The sequence below is a fragment of the Pezoporus flaviventris genome, unplaced genomic scaffold (assembly GCF_033815535.1).
Source record: "Pezoporus flaviventris isolate CSIRO_AGI_PZ_B2104156 unplaced genomic scaffold, CSIRO_AGI_Pfla_v1 ptg000050l, whole genome shotgun sequence".
NCBI classification, from domain to species: Eukaryota; Metazoa; Chordata; class Aves; order Psittaciformes; family Psittacidae; genus Pezoporus; species Pezoporus flaviventris.
Genome location: NW_026892598.1, coordinates 1,159,178 through 1,179,555, shown reverse-complemented (window position 1 = coordinate 1,179,555; position 20,378 = coordinate 1,159,178). Strand labels below are relative to the sequence as shown.

The 20,378-nt window shown below is 38.8% G+C and overlaps 1 protein-coding gene across 6 annotated transcripts in view; it reads left to right on the top strand.

Moving 5' to 3' along the window:
- Positions 1-9,669: 9,669 nt before the first annotated feature.
- CSNK1G3 (casein kinase 1 gamma 3) overlaps positions 9,670-20,378 on the top strand; it is a 69,567-nt gene continuing 58,858 nt past the window's right edge. For 4 of the 6 annotated variants that reach the window (XM_061468664.1, XM_061468663.1, XM_061468662.1 and 1 more), the window contains exons 1-3: positions 9,674-9,882; positions 11,087-11,144; positions 16,689-17,096. In XM_061468664.1, coding sequence (XP_061324648.1) covers positions 16,919-17,096 — 178 coding nt within the window. In that variant the 5' untranslated portion in view covers positions 9,674-9,882; positions 11,087-11,144; positions 16,689-16,918. Of the gene's footprint in view, positions 9,883-11,086; positions 11,145-16,688; positions 17,097-20,378 lie in introns of those variants that run through there. The other 2 variants (XM_061468666.1, XM_061468665.1) reach the window with 2 other exon arrangements.

Genomic DNA, 20,378 nt, shown 5'->3' with positions numbered 1-20,378 from the left:
TTACTGGTGGTAGCAGTAGTGATCTGTGTTATACCTTAGTTACTAAACTGTTCTTATCTCAACCCATGGGAGTTGCATTCTTTTTGATTCTCCTCTCCGTCCCTCCGGGAGTAGGGGGAGGGAAAGAAGGGGGGGGGGGTGTGAGTGAATGAATTACCTGACTGGGTTTAAACCACGACAGTGTATTAGGTGTTGCTACCTGCATTATGACTACTTGCAGGGGTAAGCAATTTATCTGGCCTGTACACTCACACCTTTTCTGAACACTAATAAATTCCTGGCAGGCATATTTCATCCTGAACTGCGCTGGGATGTGATATTTCCTTTCAGAAGGAAAAGATGAGATTGAGGTTTCTTTGTGAACTATATTTCAGGAGAAGCCTTCTGCTGACCTAAGCATCCTTTTGTCAGTTTCTTTTGAACGGAGAAGTTTCAACAAGTGAAACAGTATTTGCAGTGGAAGTGAGAGGTATTTTATTGTGCTGGCCTGAATTAGAGGAATTATTTGGCAAACAGTATACAAATTCATCAGCTGAAAATGACTTTCAGCTAATGAAATGAATATTTTTGTCTTGTACTGTACTGTTATAAACAAATGCTTATAAAATGTAAATTAATTCCAGAATCTAGAATGCCAGATACATCATGTATCCTGAAGCGCTTTTTCCTGTGTGATCAAGATAAAGGTATTCAAGGTTAGTTGATAAGATCCAACCTGTTTGGAAGACCTGTAGGCCCTGTATTAATGTTTTTTTGAAGATGTTATTCTCTTAAAAGTCCCTGAACCTGCAAGCAACATTTCCTCATCCAGCCTACTCATGTACAACTAGCAAGATTGAATTTACTTCTTGTCATTTTTCACTTTTTAATAGTCTTGTAACTAGATTAAATACATTTTTAAAGCTGACACAGGGTATCAAAGTTTAGTGTCTCACTTGCATCTGCAGAGTGTCCCCTATGACAATAGGATTGTTTATGCTTCAGTTGTGACTATACTAAGTTGTTTCTGTGATTAGAAGTATCAAAGTTACATGTATTTGTAACATCTTTACTTTTGTCTTAAAATTGTGTTTTAATAAAATTTTAGGGAGTCTCCTGGTGTCATATCAAAGTCATAACTAAACGATACATTAAATATGAAGAAAAGGGAAGTGTCAGTAGTTCTTTTTTCCCAGTATCTTGAAGTTACATAAAAATTGACTATCTGAAGGAAAGGGTACTGATAGCTGTATTAACTAAGTTGTTTTGGGTTTTGTTTTTTCTTTTTAATAACTCATACTAGCTAATCAGTTTTTTTCAGTCTGTTGCAGACTAAACATATAGCTACTTCTTGTTCCTTAGGTTTTTCTTTTTGATTTTAACTGATTACTTTGGAATGGCATACACAAAAATAATAATGCGGTTAAAGGCACACAGAAAACACAGGAAGAATGGAGTTGTAAACGAGTCTGGGTTGCTGCTGATTTACAGTTTCACTGATTCAACTGGAAACTAATAGCAAGAGTTTTCAGTCAGTCTTGTGTACCCCACCCCCAGCTGTTTGAGCAAAAGAGCTGTCAGTGTGCTTAGGGGAAGAGTGGGATAATGCTTTTCACAAGGAGGCTGTGGTTAGGTGATCTTAAACTGATTGTGATATCTAGAGGTTATTTATCAATGAAAATGGGATGATATACTCCCAAGGAGCAACTAATGTACCCTGTAAGAGTTGGCGGAAGTGTAAGAATTACATGTTTGCTTTGCTTCTGGACCTTTAACATTCTTTCAGAAATGTTTTGAGACTTCTATATAATTATTTTATCTAATCTATTAAAAAGTAAAAAAAGTAACTTATCCAATTGTCATATACTTTCTGGCAATCCTTAATTTGGTTATTTATTTTTTTTAATGCAGGCATTTTAATGCTTCCTCAATGCTGCTGCAGAACCAGTGCAGTGAAATTAAGCCTGCTGCTGTTCAGCTTCTGAGTGTAGTTCTGCCTTCTAGTCATTGTCACTGGGGCTCTAGGGTTTTATGGGGCCACAGCTGAAATAGTGCAGTGCACGTATGTATTTAAGCTAAGCAGTTATAAATGAAAGCACATTAGGAAGAAAGTAGTTACAAGCAAGACTGATGATCACAGATAAGACAGTGACTGGAACATCTGTCCCTCCCCTTGACCTTAGGTAAGCTGCTTATTTCATGTCTCCTCTTCTGCACATGGAGAATATAGAAGAGGAAACATTACACACTGGTCTATGCTGTAGAACTGGTTTGCACTCTGGTTACTTAGCTTTTCAAAGCAGTACTTTCAAAGGAAATTCTGAAACTCTTAGTAAGTAATACTCAGCTTTGTTAAAAAAATACAGGTTAATTTGTTTTGATCAGATTTAGCTCACCTGTGTATTTAGTTCTAGGGTTCAATAGATATGTTCATTACCTTAAATGAATGAGTAGGTGGAGTCTTTCTAAGAAGATATGCAGAGAATATTTGTCAATATTATATGCAACACTTTCAGAATATTACACATCTGTGTTTATTAGTGCATTCTCCTAATGTACTTACTGAACTGCATTATCCTTTATCTGTTGCACAAAGCGACACATTTGAACTCATTTCATGGTACATGGTTCCCATTTCACATTTACCTTTCATCCACTCTTGTCCTCTTGTCTCCCTTATTTATTCCTTTAGCTGTTTTTGAGCGTATCTACATGTGAAAAAAAAGCTTAGCATGCAGTTTAGGAAACCTTTTTAATACAAGATAGATAATATCCACTTTTGGATTTTTGGCTGTTCAGATAGGGGTATTTTATTCAATATTTGTGTACCCTATAAGTATGGAAAGATGACAAATTTTTTTTTTTTTTTTTTTTGCTGTTTGTGTGCCTATATCTTATTGCTGCCTTGTGCACTGTAGTTAGGAATAGGAGAAGGCATATTGATCAGTTAGAACTGTCTTTGCAAAAAGCATTTACTCAGATAACTGTAGATCTTAGAAGACCATAACAGACATACAAATAAGACTTATATATTTCAGGTAGGTTTGAAGTATGGAATCAGACTCTACAACTCAAAGAGAGTTATAAAGCAGGTATGTTTACTGCAGCGCCGGGTGGAAGGGGGATTGCTCCTCCTAACTTGCACACTGAGGAGTTAAGCAAGCAGATATTTATTACACAGAAACAGGCATATTCATTAGGTTCCCGAGAGATCGGCGGGGATATTGCAGTTAGCTTAGGTACTCATTATCATAAGTCTTCTCCCTTTTGATGCTTATGCACTGCCTTCCGATGGTCGTGGGCAGGGGTCTTCAAGATGAAGTAAGTAGTCTTCTCACAAATTAACTGAAACCAATCGTATCTGCAAGTTCCTGATAGATGGCAAAGATTTAGAAACAGTGTGACCTTCGTACAAAATTTATTGCAAGCAGAGCAGGATTGGCAGACAAGGAGTATCCTAAGCTAACAGATGTTTGGGAGTCACTGTCTCCAAACTAACTGATAATTAGAAGGATGGTAAGAAATAATTCACTCATTAGAAGGATGGAAAGAAATAATTCATTTTTGTTAGTAAGACTGCTAAATTCTGTTATCACACACGTGGAATTTTCTCGGGGGGGAAAGAAGAAAAAAGGCGTTTTTTAGGGAAATAGATTTTTGTATCTGCAGTTCTCTCATCTGCTGCCTATACAAATGTGGAACATACTGGGCAGTTTTAACCAAGCTTAGATTTTTATGCCTCTGAAAATATGTACCTATAAGCTTCATAAAACCCAATTTAGGTAGTAGTAGATACTTGTCAACTATCCACAGTGAAGGATGGATGTTACCTTTTCTGTGGGTTAGTAGCTTGACAGCTGTTCAGCTTCCGACTTGTGATACTGGGCAACTATAGTACATATCTCTTCTTTGCTGAAAGTGAAAGTAAGAATTTTATTGTGGGGGAAAAAGAGGGGTTTTGCAAAAAATAATGGTCAAGATGTAACACGGGGAGGCCTGGGAATTCCTGTGGAAACATGGGAGATACCCAACAGGCTGAAGTTGCTGCAGTGAAGCTCTGTGGGTGTTGAACACTAATCTGTGGAGAGCTAAACTGTCCTAATGTTGCTTTTGAGAAACGATTTTCTTACTCTTCTGTTTCAGTCTCCCTAAGTAGTTAAATTAGGAGTTTAACTACACTGCCCTCATCAAGACACAGACATTTTCTCATTTTAGTGCATGGAAATTTTGTTTTAAATTAAAATTGGTGTAACTAGATAATTTCTATCAGACCCTGGCAAAACTGGAATCAGTAGAATAGAGGTTGTTTTGTTCTTGGAACTTTTAATTTACACCAGATATTTTCATGTTCAGTATTTTTTGTTTTTTGTAGAAAACTTTACTAGACTTTTTTTTTTCCTCCCTCTCCACTCCCCCCCCGATTTTGTAGGAAGTGATTCAGGAACAGTTGAGAGGGCAAGTAGGTTTTGATAAGATCAGGATGAGGAAAAGCAGAGGTACAAAAACATGTTTTCAGTAGTTCTGTGTTGTCAAAGCCTGTGAAATTTCAGTATATCCCTCTGGAGGTCTGGCCTCATAAAAAGGAATAATATTCAATACTGCTGGTATTACCATGACACTTTCATAGAATCATAGAATAGTTAGGGTTGGAAAGGACCTTAAGATCATCTAGTTCCAACCGCCCTGATGTGGGCAGGGACACTTCACACTAAACCATGTCACCCAAGGCTCTGTCCAACCTGGCCTTGAAAACTGCCAGGGATGGAGCATTCACAACTTCCCTGGGCAGCCCATTCCAGTGCCTCACCAGCCTCACAGTAAAGAACTTCCTCCTTATATCTAATCTAAACTTCCCTTGTTTAAGTTTTAACCCATTACCCCTTGTTCTATCACTACAGTCCCTAATGAAGAGTCCCTTCCCAGCATTCTTATAGGTCCCATTCAGATACTGGAAGGCTGCTATGAGGTCTCCACGCAGCCTTCTCTTCTCCAGGCTGAACAGCTCCAACTTTCTCAGCCTGGCTTCAGATGGGAGGTGCTCCAGTCTCCTGATCATCCTCGTGGCCCTTCTCTGGACTTGTTCCAACAGTTCCATGTCCTTTTTATGTTGAGGACACCAGAACTGCACATAACGTTCCAAATGAGGTCTCACAAGAGCAGAGTAGAGAGGCAGGATCACTTCCTTCGACCTGCTGGTCATGCTCCTTTTAATGCAGCCCAGGATATGGTTGGCTTTCTGGGCTGCAAGCGCACACTGCCGGCAGTAAGTTTCTCATTGACTAACATCCCCAGGTCCTTCTACTCAGGGCTGCTCTGAATCTCTTCCTTCCCCAACCTGTAGCTGTGCCTGGGATTGCTGTGACCCAGGTGTAGTACCTTGCACTTGTCATGGTTAAACTTCGTTAGAGATAGGCATCAGCCCACTTCACAAGTGTGTCAAGGTCCCCCTGGATGGCATTCCTTCCCTCCAGCTTATCAATCGAACCACACAGCTTGGTGTCATCGGCAAACTTGCTGAGGCTGCATCAATCCCACTGTCCGTGTCACTGACAAAGATGTTGAACAAGACTGCCCCCTAACACTGACCCCTGAGGGACACCACTCATTACTGGTCTCCAGCTGGATACTGAGCCATTGAGCACAACTCTTTGTGTGCAGCCATCCAGCCAGTTCATGGGATCCCATCATGATCTGTCAGGCATGAGTATGTGATGTCTTGTTTTCTATGCTTGTTTTTCAGGAGTGTAGCTGCATGGTAGTTAATGTGTGATGTGATTGAAGTTGCAAGTTGGAAGATTCCAGAGTTAAAATAACTTAACTTGAATTTGTCTCTTCTTTAAATTCTTACAGTAGGATGTGACCATGTATTTAAAGATAAAGGTGAGAAAGAATTCATCTCAGTGAATTAAATATACTTTTAATTTTGAAAACTGGTGTTTACAATCACTTTGGAATGCTGAAGCGCACAATATACCTTATCCTGTCTAAATTCTAACCTGGAAACAGAATTATTGTCTTTTGCACTTTTAGATTTTTTTTTTTTTCTTTTTTCTGCCATATAGTGCTGGAATGCTTCACTATTGTGCTTAATTTCGTCTTCAAACGTAATTATGGTGTTAGATGGAATGTCATGCCATCCTTGCTTTGTTTTCTAACTTTCAGATGGCTTCAACTTTACAGTTTCTTTGGCCTAGCTTTAAGCTGATCTACACCTTTCAGTTGTTCTGCTATAACAGTCGAGTGCTGATGGTACAATGCTTAATGTAGAAAATTGAAGCATCCATTACGTAGTATTAGCTAGTACAGCATTAGCTTTGTGTCAGCTGCGGACAGCATAGCCCGTTTCAGTGTGTGGGGGGTGGTGTCGGAGAAGTGAAAAAAATTTACTGGAATGCTGCTTAATCATCAGTAACCTCCTTTGTGTGCTCTGTAGGAATTAAGCTTTAATGCTGTCATTATTAGATTTGTAAAAAGATATTCATTGTGTTATACCATGCCTTTCTGAAAACTAACATTCAACTGTACTCTGAAGTGATGATTATGTGATCCTGTGAGAAGAATGCGTGCACAAAAATATGAACCATGTAAGTTCATTTGCTTGTGTGGAGTCCTAAATTGAAGTTGGTGGGATTTTGTGTTGAAAGCCTATAATGAAGTGTGATTTGTGGATTACGGCCAAACTTTTCTTCTAGGTTCATGAGAAAATATGAATATGTATGTACTGAACAGAAAATAGCAGTCTTCAGTTGTTAATACGTTTATAGAGATGAAGAGGTTGCTCAGGGATCTTAGTTGTTACTTTGTTAGTTTGGTCTGTCATTTGGGGAAGAATTGTATTGAGGTAGGGTGACCTGAGTGCTGTACATGTCGTAATGATGTGACAGTATTTTCACCAGAACTAGCAGCTGGGTTATGGAGAAGGCTGCATTACTGTTGGTTAGGTAGTAGTCATTTGAGTGACAAAATTAAATGTACAGATCAGATGCTAAAGTTTGGATATTGATAGCTCTCAAATTTCTTCATGTGACTTTAAACTTGGCACAAGGAAAAATTACAGTACCTTGACTAAAATGGGCTTTTTAAACAAGTTTCAATAAAGATAAGATGCATCTTGGTTAGTTTTTATAGTGGGAGAGTTTTTTAAATGTGTCAATAAAGGTGTTCTGTTCGATGTTGTGTAGTAAAGAAGGATTATACGTGGTCATATCATTGCTGATGAACTTTCTCTAGGGAAATAGCTATATATGTGCAAATTTGAAAGTTTATTCTAGAATCTTGAACTAATTATGGACATTGAAAATAATTATGGCAGTTGATGCTGTAGAAGAGAAATGTAATTTTGGATTTTTTTAATATATACAGAACTTGACAGGAAAACCTGACTTTTTAGAAGGTTTGCTTCTGTAAATTTTCATTCATGAATAAATCATTTGGACTTACCTTTTCAATTATGCTGCTTCTTTGTGTGAACTCTCATTCATGTGTGTGTGTGGACTGAGGCTTGTGTATGTAGAATTTCATTCAATGCATGAAACTTAATGTTGTATGGGGAGAATTTTTCAAATCTGTAAAAGTGAACAAATAGATTTTTTTAAAACACTGATCATTTTCAGGAATGCTGATAATCTCATTTGTATGCCCAAATTCATTAATTCTGTTCTTTTGCTTTGCAAAACTGTTCTGTTAATCTAAAATGGGTTAATATTATAGAAGGCTTGAGGGGTGAGAAAATCCTATGTATGAAAGTGGTAGGAGCCTGGGTGATTTTTTCTTAAATGCATTGTGCTTAAACCAGAGGTGTTTCTTTACCATCTTTCCTTTTGTTTCATGAATCTTTTCTTTTCCTCCCTTTTCTTGTGCTACTGTATGCTTTTTCTAAAACTAGAGAAAAATGTTAGTATACTGATACTAGCAGTGGTGTGGGATCTTGTAGTTAATGTGACTGATACTTAGGGGAGCAGTTACAGTTGCATGTTTCATTTAACTTTGTCACTTCTGGACAGTGGGATATTTTATTTAGCACATTTAATGTTGTCCTAATAGTTTTATTTCAAAGTAAATCTGGAACATGAAAGAGGAATGAAATAGCTACTAAGTTTTTATTTTAAAGGTGACTTGCACATTAGAATGTTAATGTCAGAATATATAAACTTGCACATAATTACAGTGGTGGTGCTGCTGCAGGCTCAATCATTTCAGAGTTGTATTAATAAGGTGCTTAAATGAGTTAATATTTTATCCTTACTTACATTGGGTTCTAGAAAATCTTCATCACACATCAGCAGAGTAGGGTGCTTATGTGGCATATGATCTGGTAGTGTTAATTGGGACGTTTTCAGCTGATGTCCAGAGAGAAGTGTAGATAGGTATGTTTGTATTTTAGAGATGTCTGAAATGTTACCTAGGTGGTGCTGCTTCCTGTGTGCCAATATTAGAATCTGAAATTTAGCAGCCTGCTGTTTTCTGGCAATAATCTGACTTTGACTGTAAAGGAAACTTTGAAGGGAATATTCGTACATGAGTGTGGCTGTGCAAGAAATATGAGATACTGGTGTGATGATAAAAGTAAACAGTGCTTTAAAATTGCCAGCCCAAATGGGGCTTTTTTTGTTTTTTTTTCACCAGCACATGTGAAAGTTTGTGTTTGAGTGGATAAGTATGATCTTTGGTAGTGATGCAACCTAAAGAACTGGCAGTTGTTACCAGGGCACTTGAAAAAGGAAAACTTTAATACAAATATGGTTAGAAAATGTGATAGAACTTTCGGGACTTTTTGTAATTACCCTATTTTCTTATAGTTGGTGTTGCACTGCTCTGTTAGGTTTTGAATACTGAATCAAGGAGGAAAAGATTAAGAAGATTCAAAGGAAAATTTCTCCAGTGTCAGTTTAGGTAAAGATAGTTTTGCTTCATGGATTTTCTATAGCAGCATATGTTTCCTAAGTATATGATTTGTTCTTTTGGGTGATGTGTGAATTTGGAGCAATAGCAGCAAAGCTGTTGAATGTATGGAGTGTATAATAGAACAGAAAACAGAATAGAACCTGAATACATTTTTTTCACCCATTTATTTACGATGTATATAATATTACATTGTTTTTGTTAGTTCCTTCAGGCAGTTTTCCTTAGTTGTTTAAGTAAATATTCTTCAAGTATAAATCATTCAGAGATCATAATCTATTTGCTAGAGGAAAAAAAAAAATTAATTTTTCATATAGTGAAATCATTTGGCAGAGAGATATTTGCTTAATTTTAATTTCTGTATGTTTAGTTCTGTACGTATTCTTACAGAGTTTTCAGTGTTCTGAGTTCTTCAGAATTACACAACTGCACAACATCAGTTTACACAAAAAATAGAGTATGGTGGTGAATTGAAAGATTGTTTTTGTTTACACACCTGTATAATTCCATTAAAACTCATTTGTCATGTAGAATTTTATGCAGCAGAGAGAGTACAAAACAAGCATTTCAAACAGGCTGGATTTTCCCAGTTGGAGTCTCCTCGTCTATTAAGAAGGCAAGCTTCGTGTGCAAATTATTGATATGTAAAACCTATTCTGTAGAGTAAAAATGTCCCTTCAAAGAAGTAGCTGTCCTTCTGTCTTCAAATATCACTAAATTGCTTATCAAACCATTATACAGTCTTAAGGAAATGGTCCCTTAAGTCCTTGCCTTGGCTTTGTTGAAGAAGTATCTAATCACTTATTGCAGTGCAGAATGAACATTAATGAAGTTGTGAGGTCAAGTGCACAAAAGTTTGAAAGGGGTAATGCTTGTAGGTTAATTATAGCATGTTCATTTAATGGAGCAGAGAACTGAGCAAACCCTGCTGAGCTAGGAGTAACTACTGTATTTCCAGAGGTAGCAGTTCAGTTACACCAATGTGTTGGTGAATCCAAGCTGGTAAGTTTTGCCTTTGACTTCTGTTGTGGTTTAAACCCAGCCAGCCAGCTCGTTCACTCACTCCTCCCCCTTTTCCTCCCTCTTTCTTTCCTCCTGCCCCCCCCCCCCCCCCCCCCCCCCCCGTGCCCCCCCCCCCCCCCCACTTCCCTGCTCCTGGAGGGATGGGGAGGAGAATCGAAAGAATGTAACTCTCATGGGTTGAGACAAGAACAGTCCAGCAACCAATGTACAACACAAATCACCGCCACTACCACCACCGACAATGATAAGAGAAAATAACAAGGGAAGAGAATACGATAACACCCGCCGAAAAACGAGTCCAACCCAGAAGACCCCGTGTCCTTCTGGGTAACTCCCAGTTACCCCCGCAGGCATGACGTGTTGTGGTATGGAATACCTCTTTGGCTAGTTTGGGTCAGGTGTCGTGTCTCTGCTTCCTTGCGGCTTCCCCTCTTCCCTGGCAGAGCATGAGACTCACAAAGTCCAGGGTAAACATTACTTAGCAACAGCTAAAACCATCAGTGTTATCAGCACTGTTCCCAGGCTGAAAGTCAAAACACAACGCTGCACCAGCTACCAAGAAGGAGAAAATTGGCTGCTCCTGCTAAACCCAGGACAACTTCTTACATCAAATGTGGTAAAGCCAGTACTGGCAGAAATAGTTAATTCTGTATGGACCCAACAAATGCAGTTGTCCTCACATACTTCATTGCAAATTGGGAATTTGTTTTGGGATGGTATTACTATAGTCCTGTGGATAAGATTATATTTGTTTGGTTAATTTGGCTATATGTTCTGTATTTAAGTCATGTGTTGATGTGAACCAGTAGCCTGGCTGTCTTTTGCCATAGATTTTCATTTATATTTCTAAAACTGAGCAGGTGTTAGGTGCATAACTGCTCTAAGTCAACTGAAACGTGTCTAGCTAATGTCTTCGCTCTTGCTCATCTTCACCGGTCCTCTCCTTGCTTTTCAGGTAGTGTCTCTACAGTGGTTAGGAAAGTCTATTAAATTCCATCCAATAAGTAATACCTCTATTAGCTGCTATTGATTTTTGCATCTCAGTTACTCTCAATGCTTCCTTGTGGCTCTTCTAGTCTGTTTTATCTTTTATCCTCAACCTATATGGGTTGTAGATCTAATTTCTAATTAAGATCTAATTACTTTTCTGGCTATGTAATCCAATAGTCTTCTTTTCCTCTAGAATGTGACCATTATGGTGAAGAAAAGATACTGCCATCAACAGTATAACTCTGTCATAGGTAAGTGCAGTGTAAATAAATAAAGCCATGAATGCCTTTGGTATTTCTAAAGTAAATACTTCATAAAATGTTGTACAGGAGCTGTACAGGAATATGAAGACAGTCTTATGTGCTCTTGTAAGCTAAAATGCTAAGTTGTAAATGAAAACCTCTTCGTTAATTGTAAGCTAAGATGTTAGGTTGTAAATTGGGACAGCTCTGTTGATGAGAGCAAGATGGTAGGTTGTAAACTGGGACCGCTCTATTGAGAGCAAGATGAGCTGGTGCAGCCTTGGGGTATGTATAAAACAAGGGTAGCCTTTGAAGATAAGGAAGGAGTAACCAAGACAAATGGGGCCAGTTCACCCCCCTGTAGTAAGTGGGTGTGAAGATAAGAAAGGAATGACTAAGACAGATGGGGCCAGTTCCTTAAGATAAAGAAAGAAGGAGCAAATCAGAACAAACTGACCTAAAATGCAGACACAGATGTTAAGTAATTCACAAGAGTCTTTTCCACATGCACAAACACAGAGGTCAGTCAGCGGACACAGTGAGGAAGACTATCAGCAACCACCAAAGACCCCTCAAGACCACCAGTCAGCAAGAAAGTGCATGTGTAATTAAAATGCACATGCGCATTAAAATTAGTTCCAGGAAATCTAGTGAATATATAAAGCATTTCCTGGAAAGGTTGTAAATATGCATAAGTTTATTGGATATATGGATGCTGCTTGTAGACTCCAGGCGTGCTCAGCTTTGCAAAATGATTTTTGTGAGTGCCCAGCGCTGCAATAAAGAACGCCTGCTTTCTAGAACTCCAGATTGAGTCTCAGAGAGTATCTTCAACAGTCTGTTGCAGTAGTGCTCTAATTATTTCAAGTCGCTGCAGGTTATTTTGTTAGGAAGTATTGTAAAAGAGTATTTGTGTCTTGGAGAAACTTGTGACAGCAATACTTGTGTGGCTTCTGACATGTAGCATATGAAAAATACACTGTGCTTACAATGTTTGTTTAGCAGGAACGTGATAGAAGGTGCTAAGTTCAGTGCATATAAGAAAGCATACCTGTAGTGTAATTGATATATCTGTTGATTCAGCAGCAAAAGTGGGGAGGCATAGGTTACCATAAGCAGATTTGTCCATGTAATAGGTGCATTTTTGGAAACTGAAATGTACATTTTTAAGGTATTTGGTTTTATGCAGTGTAGTCTTAAATTTAAGTGAAGCAGTCAATAAAGTGGTACTTAAACATGAGATTTTTTTTTTAAAGAATTCAGTAATCAGTTTATTTACTACTTACTCTAAAGTATTTTATTGGGTTTTATTAGGGTGTTTTTTTCTGCTTTGTGGTTTGCTCTCAAAATGATAGTATTATTTGCAAAACTAAGCTACTTAGTGAATACTGAAGCTAATGCTTATGTTTATCCCTTGAATGCATTGTAACATCTTTTCTATTACTGCATTCTCAGTTTTTAAAGTGCCACTTGGCTAGCAGCTTGTGATGGGTCTGAGTGCAGACAAAAGTTCTGGAAGCAGTGGATACTTAAATTGAAAAGTGCATGGTAGGTTATTTCTTCTAAGGAAAGCACTTGTGGCTTTCAAAAAGCAGTTACAGGTTTTGAAACTTTACAAATTTGAAAGACGTGAGTTGTGAGTTTGTGAATCCATCAGGTGTCTGCACCCAGGTGCTGGTAGCGGGGCTTGCAGTGGCATCTGTGAGGAGAGGCCAGGGCTGTCCTGTGCTGGACATGCTGCAGGGCACAGCTAAGCCCAGGAGTGAAGGTGGTGGCATCTGCAGAAAAACATTTAAGAAAGGGTAAAAAAGGCTGCACAGCAGCTGGGAGAGAAAAGGTCCTGCAGACGCCAAGGCCAGTGCAGGAGAGGAAGAGGTGCTCCAGGCATGAGAGAAGAGATTCCCCTGCAGCCCATGGTGCAGACTATGGTGAAGCAGGCTGTATCCCTGCAGCCCATGGTGTTCCACGGTGGAGCAGATATTCACACTGCAGCCCATGGAGGACCCCACACCAGAACAGGTGGATAGATCCTGAAGGAAGCTGCAGGCCGTGGAAAGTCCCTGCCAGAGCAGCCTCCTGGCAGGAGCTATGGCTTGTGGAGAAGAGCCCACACTGAGCAGGTTTTCTGGTAGGAATTGTGCTGCATAGTGAGGACCCATGCTGAAGCAATTCTTGAAGGACTGTCCCCTGTGGAGGGACCCCAAGCTGGTGCAGGGGAACAGCATGAGGAGGAAGGAGCAGCAGAGAGGTGCTGTTATGGACTGACCATAAACCCCCATTTCCTGTCCCCTCTGCTACTTATAGAAGGGGATGTGGGTGTAGAGGAGTGGGAAATGAAGGAGTGAAGGGGAGCCAGGGAAGAAGGGGTGTGGGGAAAGGTGCTTTCAAACCTTTTTGTTTCTTACTATCTTACCTGATTTTAATTGGCAGTAAATGTTATCCAAGTCTAATCTGTTTTGCCTGTGACTAATTGGTGGGTGATCTCCCTGTCTTGATCTTGACCATGAGCTCTTTCATCTTATTTTCTTCTCTTTTTGAGGAGGTGGAATATCTTACTGGTTCTCCAGTGAGAAGGGGGAGTGAGAAAATGTCTGGATGGACACCTCACTAAAGATAAAGATTAAACAAAAGTGGGGGAAGTGCAAAAAGAGATTTGTCATAACTGAGCTCAGTTTTTGAAACTAAAACTTCCCTGCTGTATCTTGTGATTCAGAATGAAGACTGGAATTAAAAAATACTGGCAATAGTTTCTTAGGATTCTGTTCCAAATTGGCTGTTTCAATTAATAAATTATCTTACCTTTTTCCACAATACAACAATTTGTATTTGAGTGTGCATGTAGGATATTTTTAAAATGAAGATTCTAAATGTATTGCAAGTCTTCATCTCTGTCAACTTAATACTATTAAGGGGTGGGCTTAGTTATGGTTCATACTTTAGAAATTAAAGCTCTGTGATTATAGATAGGTAAAAAAAAACTTGCACAAATTAATATCTTACTGGCAAAGCTTCAGTGTCTTGACTGCTAGGGTTCTTCTGGACAGGCATGCACACGGAGCAGCTAATAATGCTTTGGATAAATACTAAATAATCTGGCCTTGAGTTTCTAGCTTGGCTACGTGAGCTGAAATAGTGTGAGATTGGAAGCTTTTCCAATGATAATAGACTTTCTCTGGTTTACAACTGCTTTAAGAGATCACTACTGCCTTAGTGCTGCTACTGGATTTCTCATGCCCTTTGTCCTCATGTTGCCTGTTTGCTAGTCCATGTTACTGATGACTTCTCAGCACCCTCAGCACCCAGCCTGTTATAGCAGTTGTCTGCTCAGTGAGCTACATGCTATGCTCACGTGATAGTTAAATACAAAGACCAAAAGGGGAAATCTGAAATAAATGAGAAAACTAGGACTGTGTTATGCTTCTACGATGAAGTTGTTATGTGTTAGAAGAATACAGTTTTAAATTCATTTGACATGTGGTATTGTATATGTGCTTTCAGGTAAGCTAAGGAAAACTTAAAAGCTAAGAATCCTATTAGCTCACCCAGTCACCTCTGTAGTCCTTGTGTTCTTTTGTGGAGCCCATTGGTATGAACTCTTAGAGCCTTTCACTGTTCCAGTGTGTCTTTCATTGTTTGGTGTTACGAAGATTTTGGTATGTGGAAAATAGTGACAGTTTGGCCTTCGACTGCTCCTGAGGTTACCAAAGCATTGTGTTAGTAACTCTGCTTTTTTTACCCTTTGGTGATGACACTAATATGCTGTGTTTAGATGCATTGCTTCTATTTGCCATGAAGCCTGTGTATTGGCACTAAAAATTCTAGGGTTGTGTACATTGTTATTTCTCCCTGGAGAGCCAGTCAGATACAGAACATAAGTCTATTTTCTTTGGTACTTTATGCATTCTGATGCATCAAAGGTACTGGCCTTCTTTCTAAGTACTAAATGGTGCTCTTGAAGTCCTACCTCAACACACTCCATTTCTAGTTTTCCTATTTCTTTCTTAGATTTTGTAGCATAGTGAATGAGAAAAAATTGCCTATTACCTCCCCCTGAGTATATTCGTCTAAGATCAGTGGTTTGGAAGGGGATTTTAGGATATCTAGTGGTGGTGCTTGAACTGTCAAGATTGTGTTGTAGCCAAACATGCTTGTATTTTTATCTTAAATGCCTCTGTCTACACCATACCACACCACACCACTACATTTATGACTCTCTGCTGAAATCCTTTCCTTTGGATTAAGTCTGCTTGGGCTGGAACCTGTAATTATGGTTTTCAGTTGATTTCAAACCAAGTTTTAATTGTACAGGTTATATGTTGGTCAGCTGTTGATTTAGTGGTTTTAAAATATTGCCTAGTTATGACCCTGCTGTGAATATTATGATTCAGAAGATGCAATTATTTTTATGGTTGTTCATATTCTTTGGTATCTTTACCGGCTCTTTGATTTTTTTTTTAAATGTTGTAATAAATAAGCTATGATGGGAGTAATGACTTTATGAGAAATGGATTTAAGAAATGAAGGGGTCTTAAGATCAAAGGGTTTAAAGTATGCTGCTGATTACTATCTTTAAAGTAGGCATCACACAAATTACATTACTTTTAGAGAATTTTTTTTTTTTTTACTGCAGTGTATTCTTGACATTGAAGCAAATGTAGCAAAATAGTTATGAACAGATATTTAACTTACCCTGAAATTTTGCCCATCTAGTAGCCAACTGTCTTCTTAATTTGGGGGTTTTAAACCACTGTTGGCAAATAGAAAACAGTATCTACTATTGTTATGGATAACACAAAAATAAAAGCTTTCTTGGGATTTCTTGGCATTCTTTATTGAAGTAGTAAGCTGATACTATGCTTTTGCTGAAATCTGTGTTGGAATTAGTGTCTAGGCAATGATGCCAAATGATGGACAAGGGGAGTGGGGAAGCAAATATATGACTTAATTAAGTGGGGCAAAGGACTGTAGGAGTTACTGAAAGAACTGAAATGTCCTTGTCATGAGTTCATAAATTGGGCATCTCCAAAATTATAATTCAGAAAAGATAGTGGAATTGTTTGAAGTTAGAATATCTTTCTGTATCTTCAATAACTGTGCAGCTTGAGCATTTCCTTAGATCAACAGATACTACTTGGGCAGGGGGAGGAACAAGAGATAAAATGCTTTCTTTTGTGGAGCTGGCATAAGATGTGATGAGTGTCTACATGTCAATTTTAAGTGTGTTTACTTACTCAGGAGGTAGTTTTGTAGGGTTTGTGTTTTATCATGGGGTTTTTCTTTGTGGTTTTATTTCATTTTTTTCAATTGTTTCAGTAAGCCTTGAGAATTTTTAGTTCTCTTCAGTTATGCTAGTAGCTCTTGCTAGAAAGGTGGAGACTGTACATCAGGGATCAGAGACTTTAACCTTACAATAGTGCTTTTCATGAAGGATCTTCATACTTTTCATGAAGGTAAAGCAAATGGGTTATAGCTCAATTGTATGATTAGTTGAAGGGAGGTGTAATTTGTACAAGATTCTTACTGTACTGAACAACTGTGTTTTTCTTTTAACAGAATTCCTCTAAAAACTAGTAAATATTGCTGGTGGTGTGCATTCTGGAGATATGTTTTTACTACAGATACTACCAAAGTTTTGTGAATGGGATGAGCATGCTGCCTTTGACTGCTTACTGCCAGTAATCAGCTGGGCACTTCACATTAATCCTCACGTTGTCCAACTGGACTTTGCTTATACTGATTTTTAAAAGGAAGAAGAAATCAAGGTGGAGTACCGTAAACTTGGCATGGACAATAAAAAGAAAGACAAGGACAAGCCAGATGAACGAATGGCACGGCCTGGTGGGAGATCAGGCCACAATTCACGTGGAACTGGTTCTTCGAATTCTGGAGTGTTAATGGTTGGCCCAAACTTCAGAGTTGGTAAAAAAATTGGATGTGGTAATTTTGGAGAACTACGGTTAGGTAAGATTCTTTTTTCTTTATTTCAGTTTACATTATTTGAGACCATTTTATGCAGTCCAGGCATGAAAATGTCTACATGAATACACCATATAGCTCTTCAAGCTACTTTCAGGCTTCAGATAGGTTAAATTTGCCTTGCAGATCTTTTCTGGCTTGACCTTGGCAAGGGCAAGTTCTATCACATAAGAATCTCTGTAGTGGTAGAATTTCTGGGACTAAAAATCTTCTGTAAATACGTGCTATGCTATTGTAAATTCAGTCAGTTGCCATTTTCAAGATGCTGGAAATTACTTCATGGTTAATGTGTTTTGCTACCTTTCCTGGCTCCTGAAGCAGTTTGTTTAGGTGTAGTCGGAGCTAGGTGTATGTGAAACACGTCCTCCTCCTGCAGGTCTCGCTTACAGAACTGTGGTTTGGAGGTGTCATGTAGGAGCTGCTACAGTGTTTTTAATAGCAGCAGGCATATGGATTGCTTGATTTCCTTTCCATCAGCAGCACTGTAGTGAGTCTGCAGAATGAGCTGCCGTTACACAGGGGTTCTGAGAATCCGTCTGTAGAGAGAATCTGGGAGATAGGTAATTCAGGCATTTAGTTCCCCATTGATTGATAAAATAGAGACTACATAGTGGGCATGTGCTTTTGGAAGACTATATATTTAGTTTGGGGGGCTTAAATTCACATATGTTAGTATGATTAGCCAGGGTTTTCAAGAGCTGGGATTCTGGATGTGTTAGCAGATGTAACTTGACACTTAATGGAATAAATTTATTCCAGTATTCCTGGAAGTCTTGAGTTAGTGCACTGCTTCAAGCTTTAAAGAGAGATGGATTAGAAAGTAGGGTGGAGGGGTGTGTAGCTGTTGTGTTTTTGTTGATTTTTCTGCCTCTGATAGAACTACTACTCATTGTCCTTCAGACAATGTTTTTAGTATAGTGCTTGCATAAAATGTAACGTGTTTTTAGTATAGTGCTTTCTGGAGGCCTTATCAAGTCTGACTCAGAATGTAAGCAAGTTTAGCTTATTAATACTGTAGAGAAGTGAAAGATAACATTGCTGGAGCTCTGACTGAGAATAGTGAATTTAACACAGTCTCAATAAGAGGTACTCTTGTTATTCCTATTAATAGTTAAACAAGATTGATATATTTTGACCTTTACAGTGTTACGTGCCACTGTAGGTCACAAGTCAAGCTGAAATTGCCTTCAGCTTTCCCTAAACTTTTCTAAACCGGCTTTGAATGATAATTTTTCTTTTAAACCACTCCATAGACTAAACCAGTAATGTCACATTTACTACTAAAGGCAACTGTAAACTAATGAAGTTCAATTTTTTCCTGTCAGTTATCTTGGTCACAATGTACATGTGCAGAGTTGACTATCTATTTCAGATCAATATCAGATTAACTCATTTGCTTGCAGCAGATACAGTGAAATAATCTATTTCATTCTAAATACAATATTGAAGTAGTTAAGACTTACAGGCTAATAGTACTGAAATAAAGTATGACAAACAAGTAAAAGGAATAGGAGGAAACTAATAGTGTAGTGTACTGTCCTGCATCAGCTACCAGGACAAGTGCAGCCTTTCTTTTTTTAATGTCTGTTTTATTTGCATATATAGTAGATATTTCAAATATGTACTGTTACTTGTGTGGCAAAATGTTTTAAATCTAAGTTTATGAAAGCAGGAGTTAAAATTGGTATTACAGATTCTGATTTAAGTTTATTTTTGCATTCACATTACTGTAGCAAGTAACTTAGAGTGGGCATCCTTCCTACAGAGATGTACACAAGCGCTTTGTTTTATGTACTCCAGCAAACAGGAATATGTTTTGAGCATGTACCTTAGGGTTGAATCTTAAAAACTTAAAGGAGGAATAAAGTTGTAAAGCAGTGAAGATGTGCTTCAGACAAAGCACACTTTTTATCGAAAACATAACTCAAATGACTATAAGAAATAGCTGAAGATGTCTGGATTGCCACTCGAGTCTGTGGGTAGGTCTTGGAATTATCCATGCTTTCAGTGGTCAGATTAGGGCATGCTGCCTATGCTGATACTAAGTTTATTATTGTAGAGCCCTCAGGTAACTTTGTGCATGTGAAGTTGATTCCTTAACAGTCATCTGATTTTAATGCTTTTTTTTTTCAGCTTTGCGAAAGTATTTCAGAAGTGTTAGAGCTGAGATCATAGTCTTTGACTATAAATGTAACTGCCTTCACAGGGAACCATTTTGCCTTGGTCCAGATCTTTTCCCTGTCTTCTTTAACAAAACTGAGCTAAACATGGGATATTCAGATCTGAATAACAGTACATAGAAAAGAGGAAGGGTTCTCAGTAAAAATAATATGCACAGAACTCCTTTGAAGACTGTAGATAATTATAGCCCCGGAAGGAGTCAGGATAAAGGAGGAGTTTGCTTTGGTAGATGAGGATTGGGTTAGGGATCAGTTAAGTAATCTGGACATCTATAAATCGATGGGTCCGGATGGAATACACCTGTGGGTGCTGAGGGAGCTGGCAGAGGTCATTGCTGAGCCACTCTCCATCATCTTTGGTAGGTCATGGGAAACAGAAGAGGTGCCTGAGGATTGGGGAATGGCAAATGTCACGCGGGTCTATAAGGGGCAAGGAGGACCCAGGTAATTATAGACCAGTCAGCCTTACCTCCATCCCTGGAAAGTTGATGGAACAACTTATTCTTGACACCATCTCTAGACATATCAAGGATGAGGGGGTCATTAAGAGCAGCTAACATGGCTTTACCAAGGGGAAGTCATGTTTGACCAATCCTATAGCCTTCTATGAGCAAGCAACTAGGTGGATGGATGATGGTAGAGCAGTAGATGTGGTTTTTCTTGATTTCAGTAAGGCATTTGATACTGTCTCCCACAGCATCCTCATAGATAAGCTAAGGAAGTGTGGGCTTGATGATCAGGTAGTGAGGTGGATCAAGAACTGGTTGGAAGGAAGAAGGCAGAGAGTTGTGGTCAATGGGGCAGGATCTAGCTGGAGGTCTCTGACTAGTGGAGTCCCTCAGGGATTGGTGCTGGGACCAGTGCTGTTTAATATTTTCATCAACGACCTGGATGAGGGAACTAAATGTACCCTCAGCAAGTTTGCTGATGATACTAAACTGGGAGGAGTGGCTGACACACCAGAGGGCTGTGTTGCCATTCAGCAAGACCTGGACAGGCTGGAGAGTTGGGCAGAGAGGAACTTGATGAAATTCAACAAGGGCAAGTGTAGAGTCTTGCATCTGGGGAAGAACAACCCCATGTACCA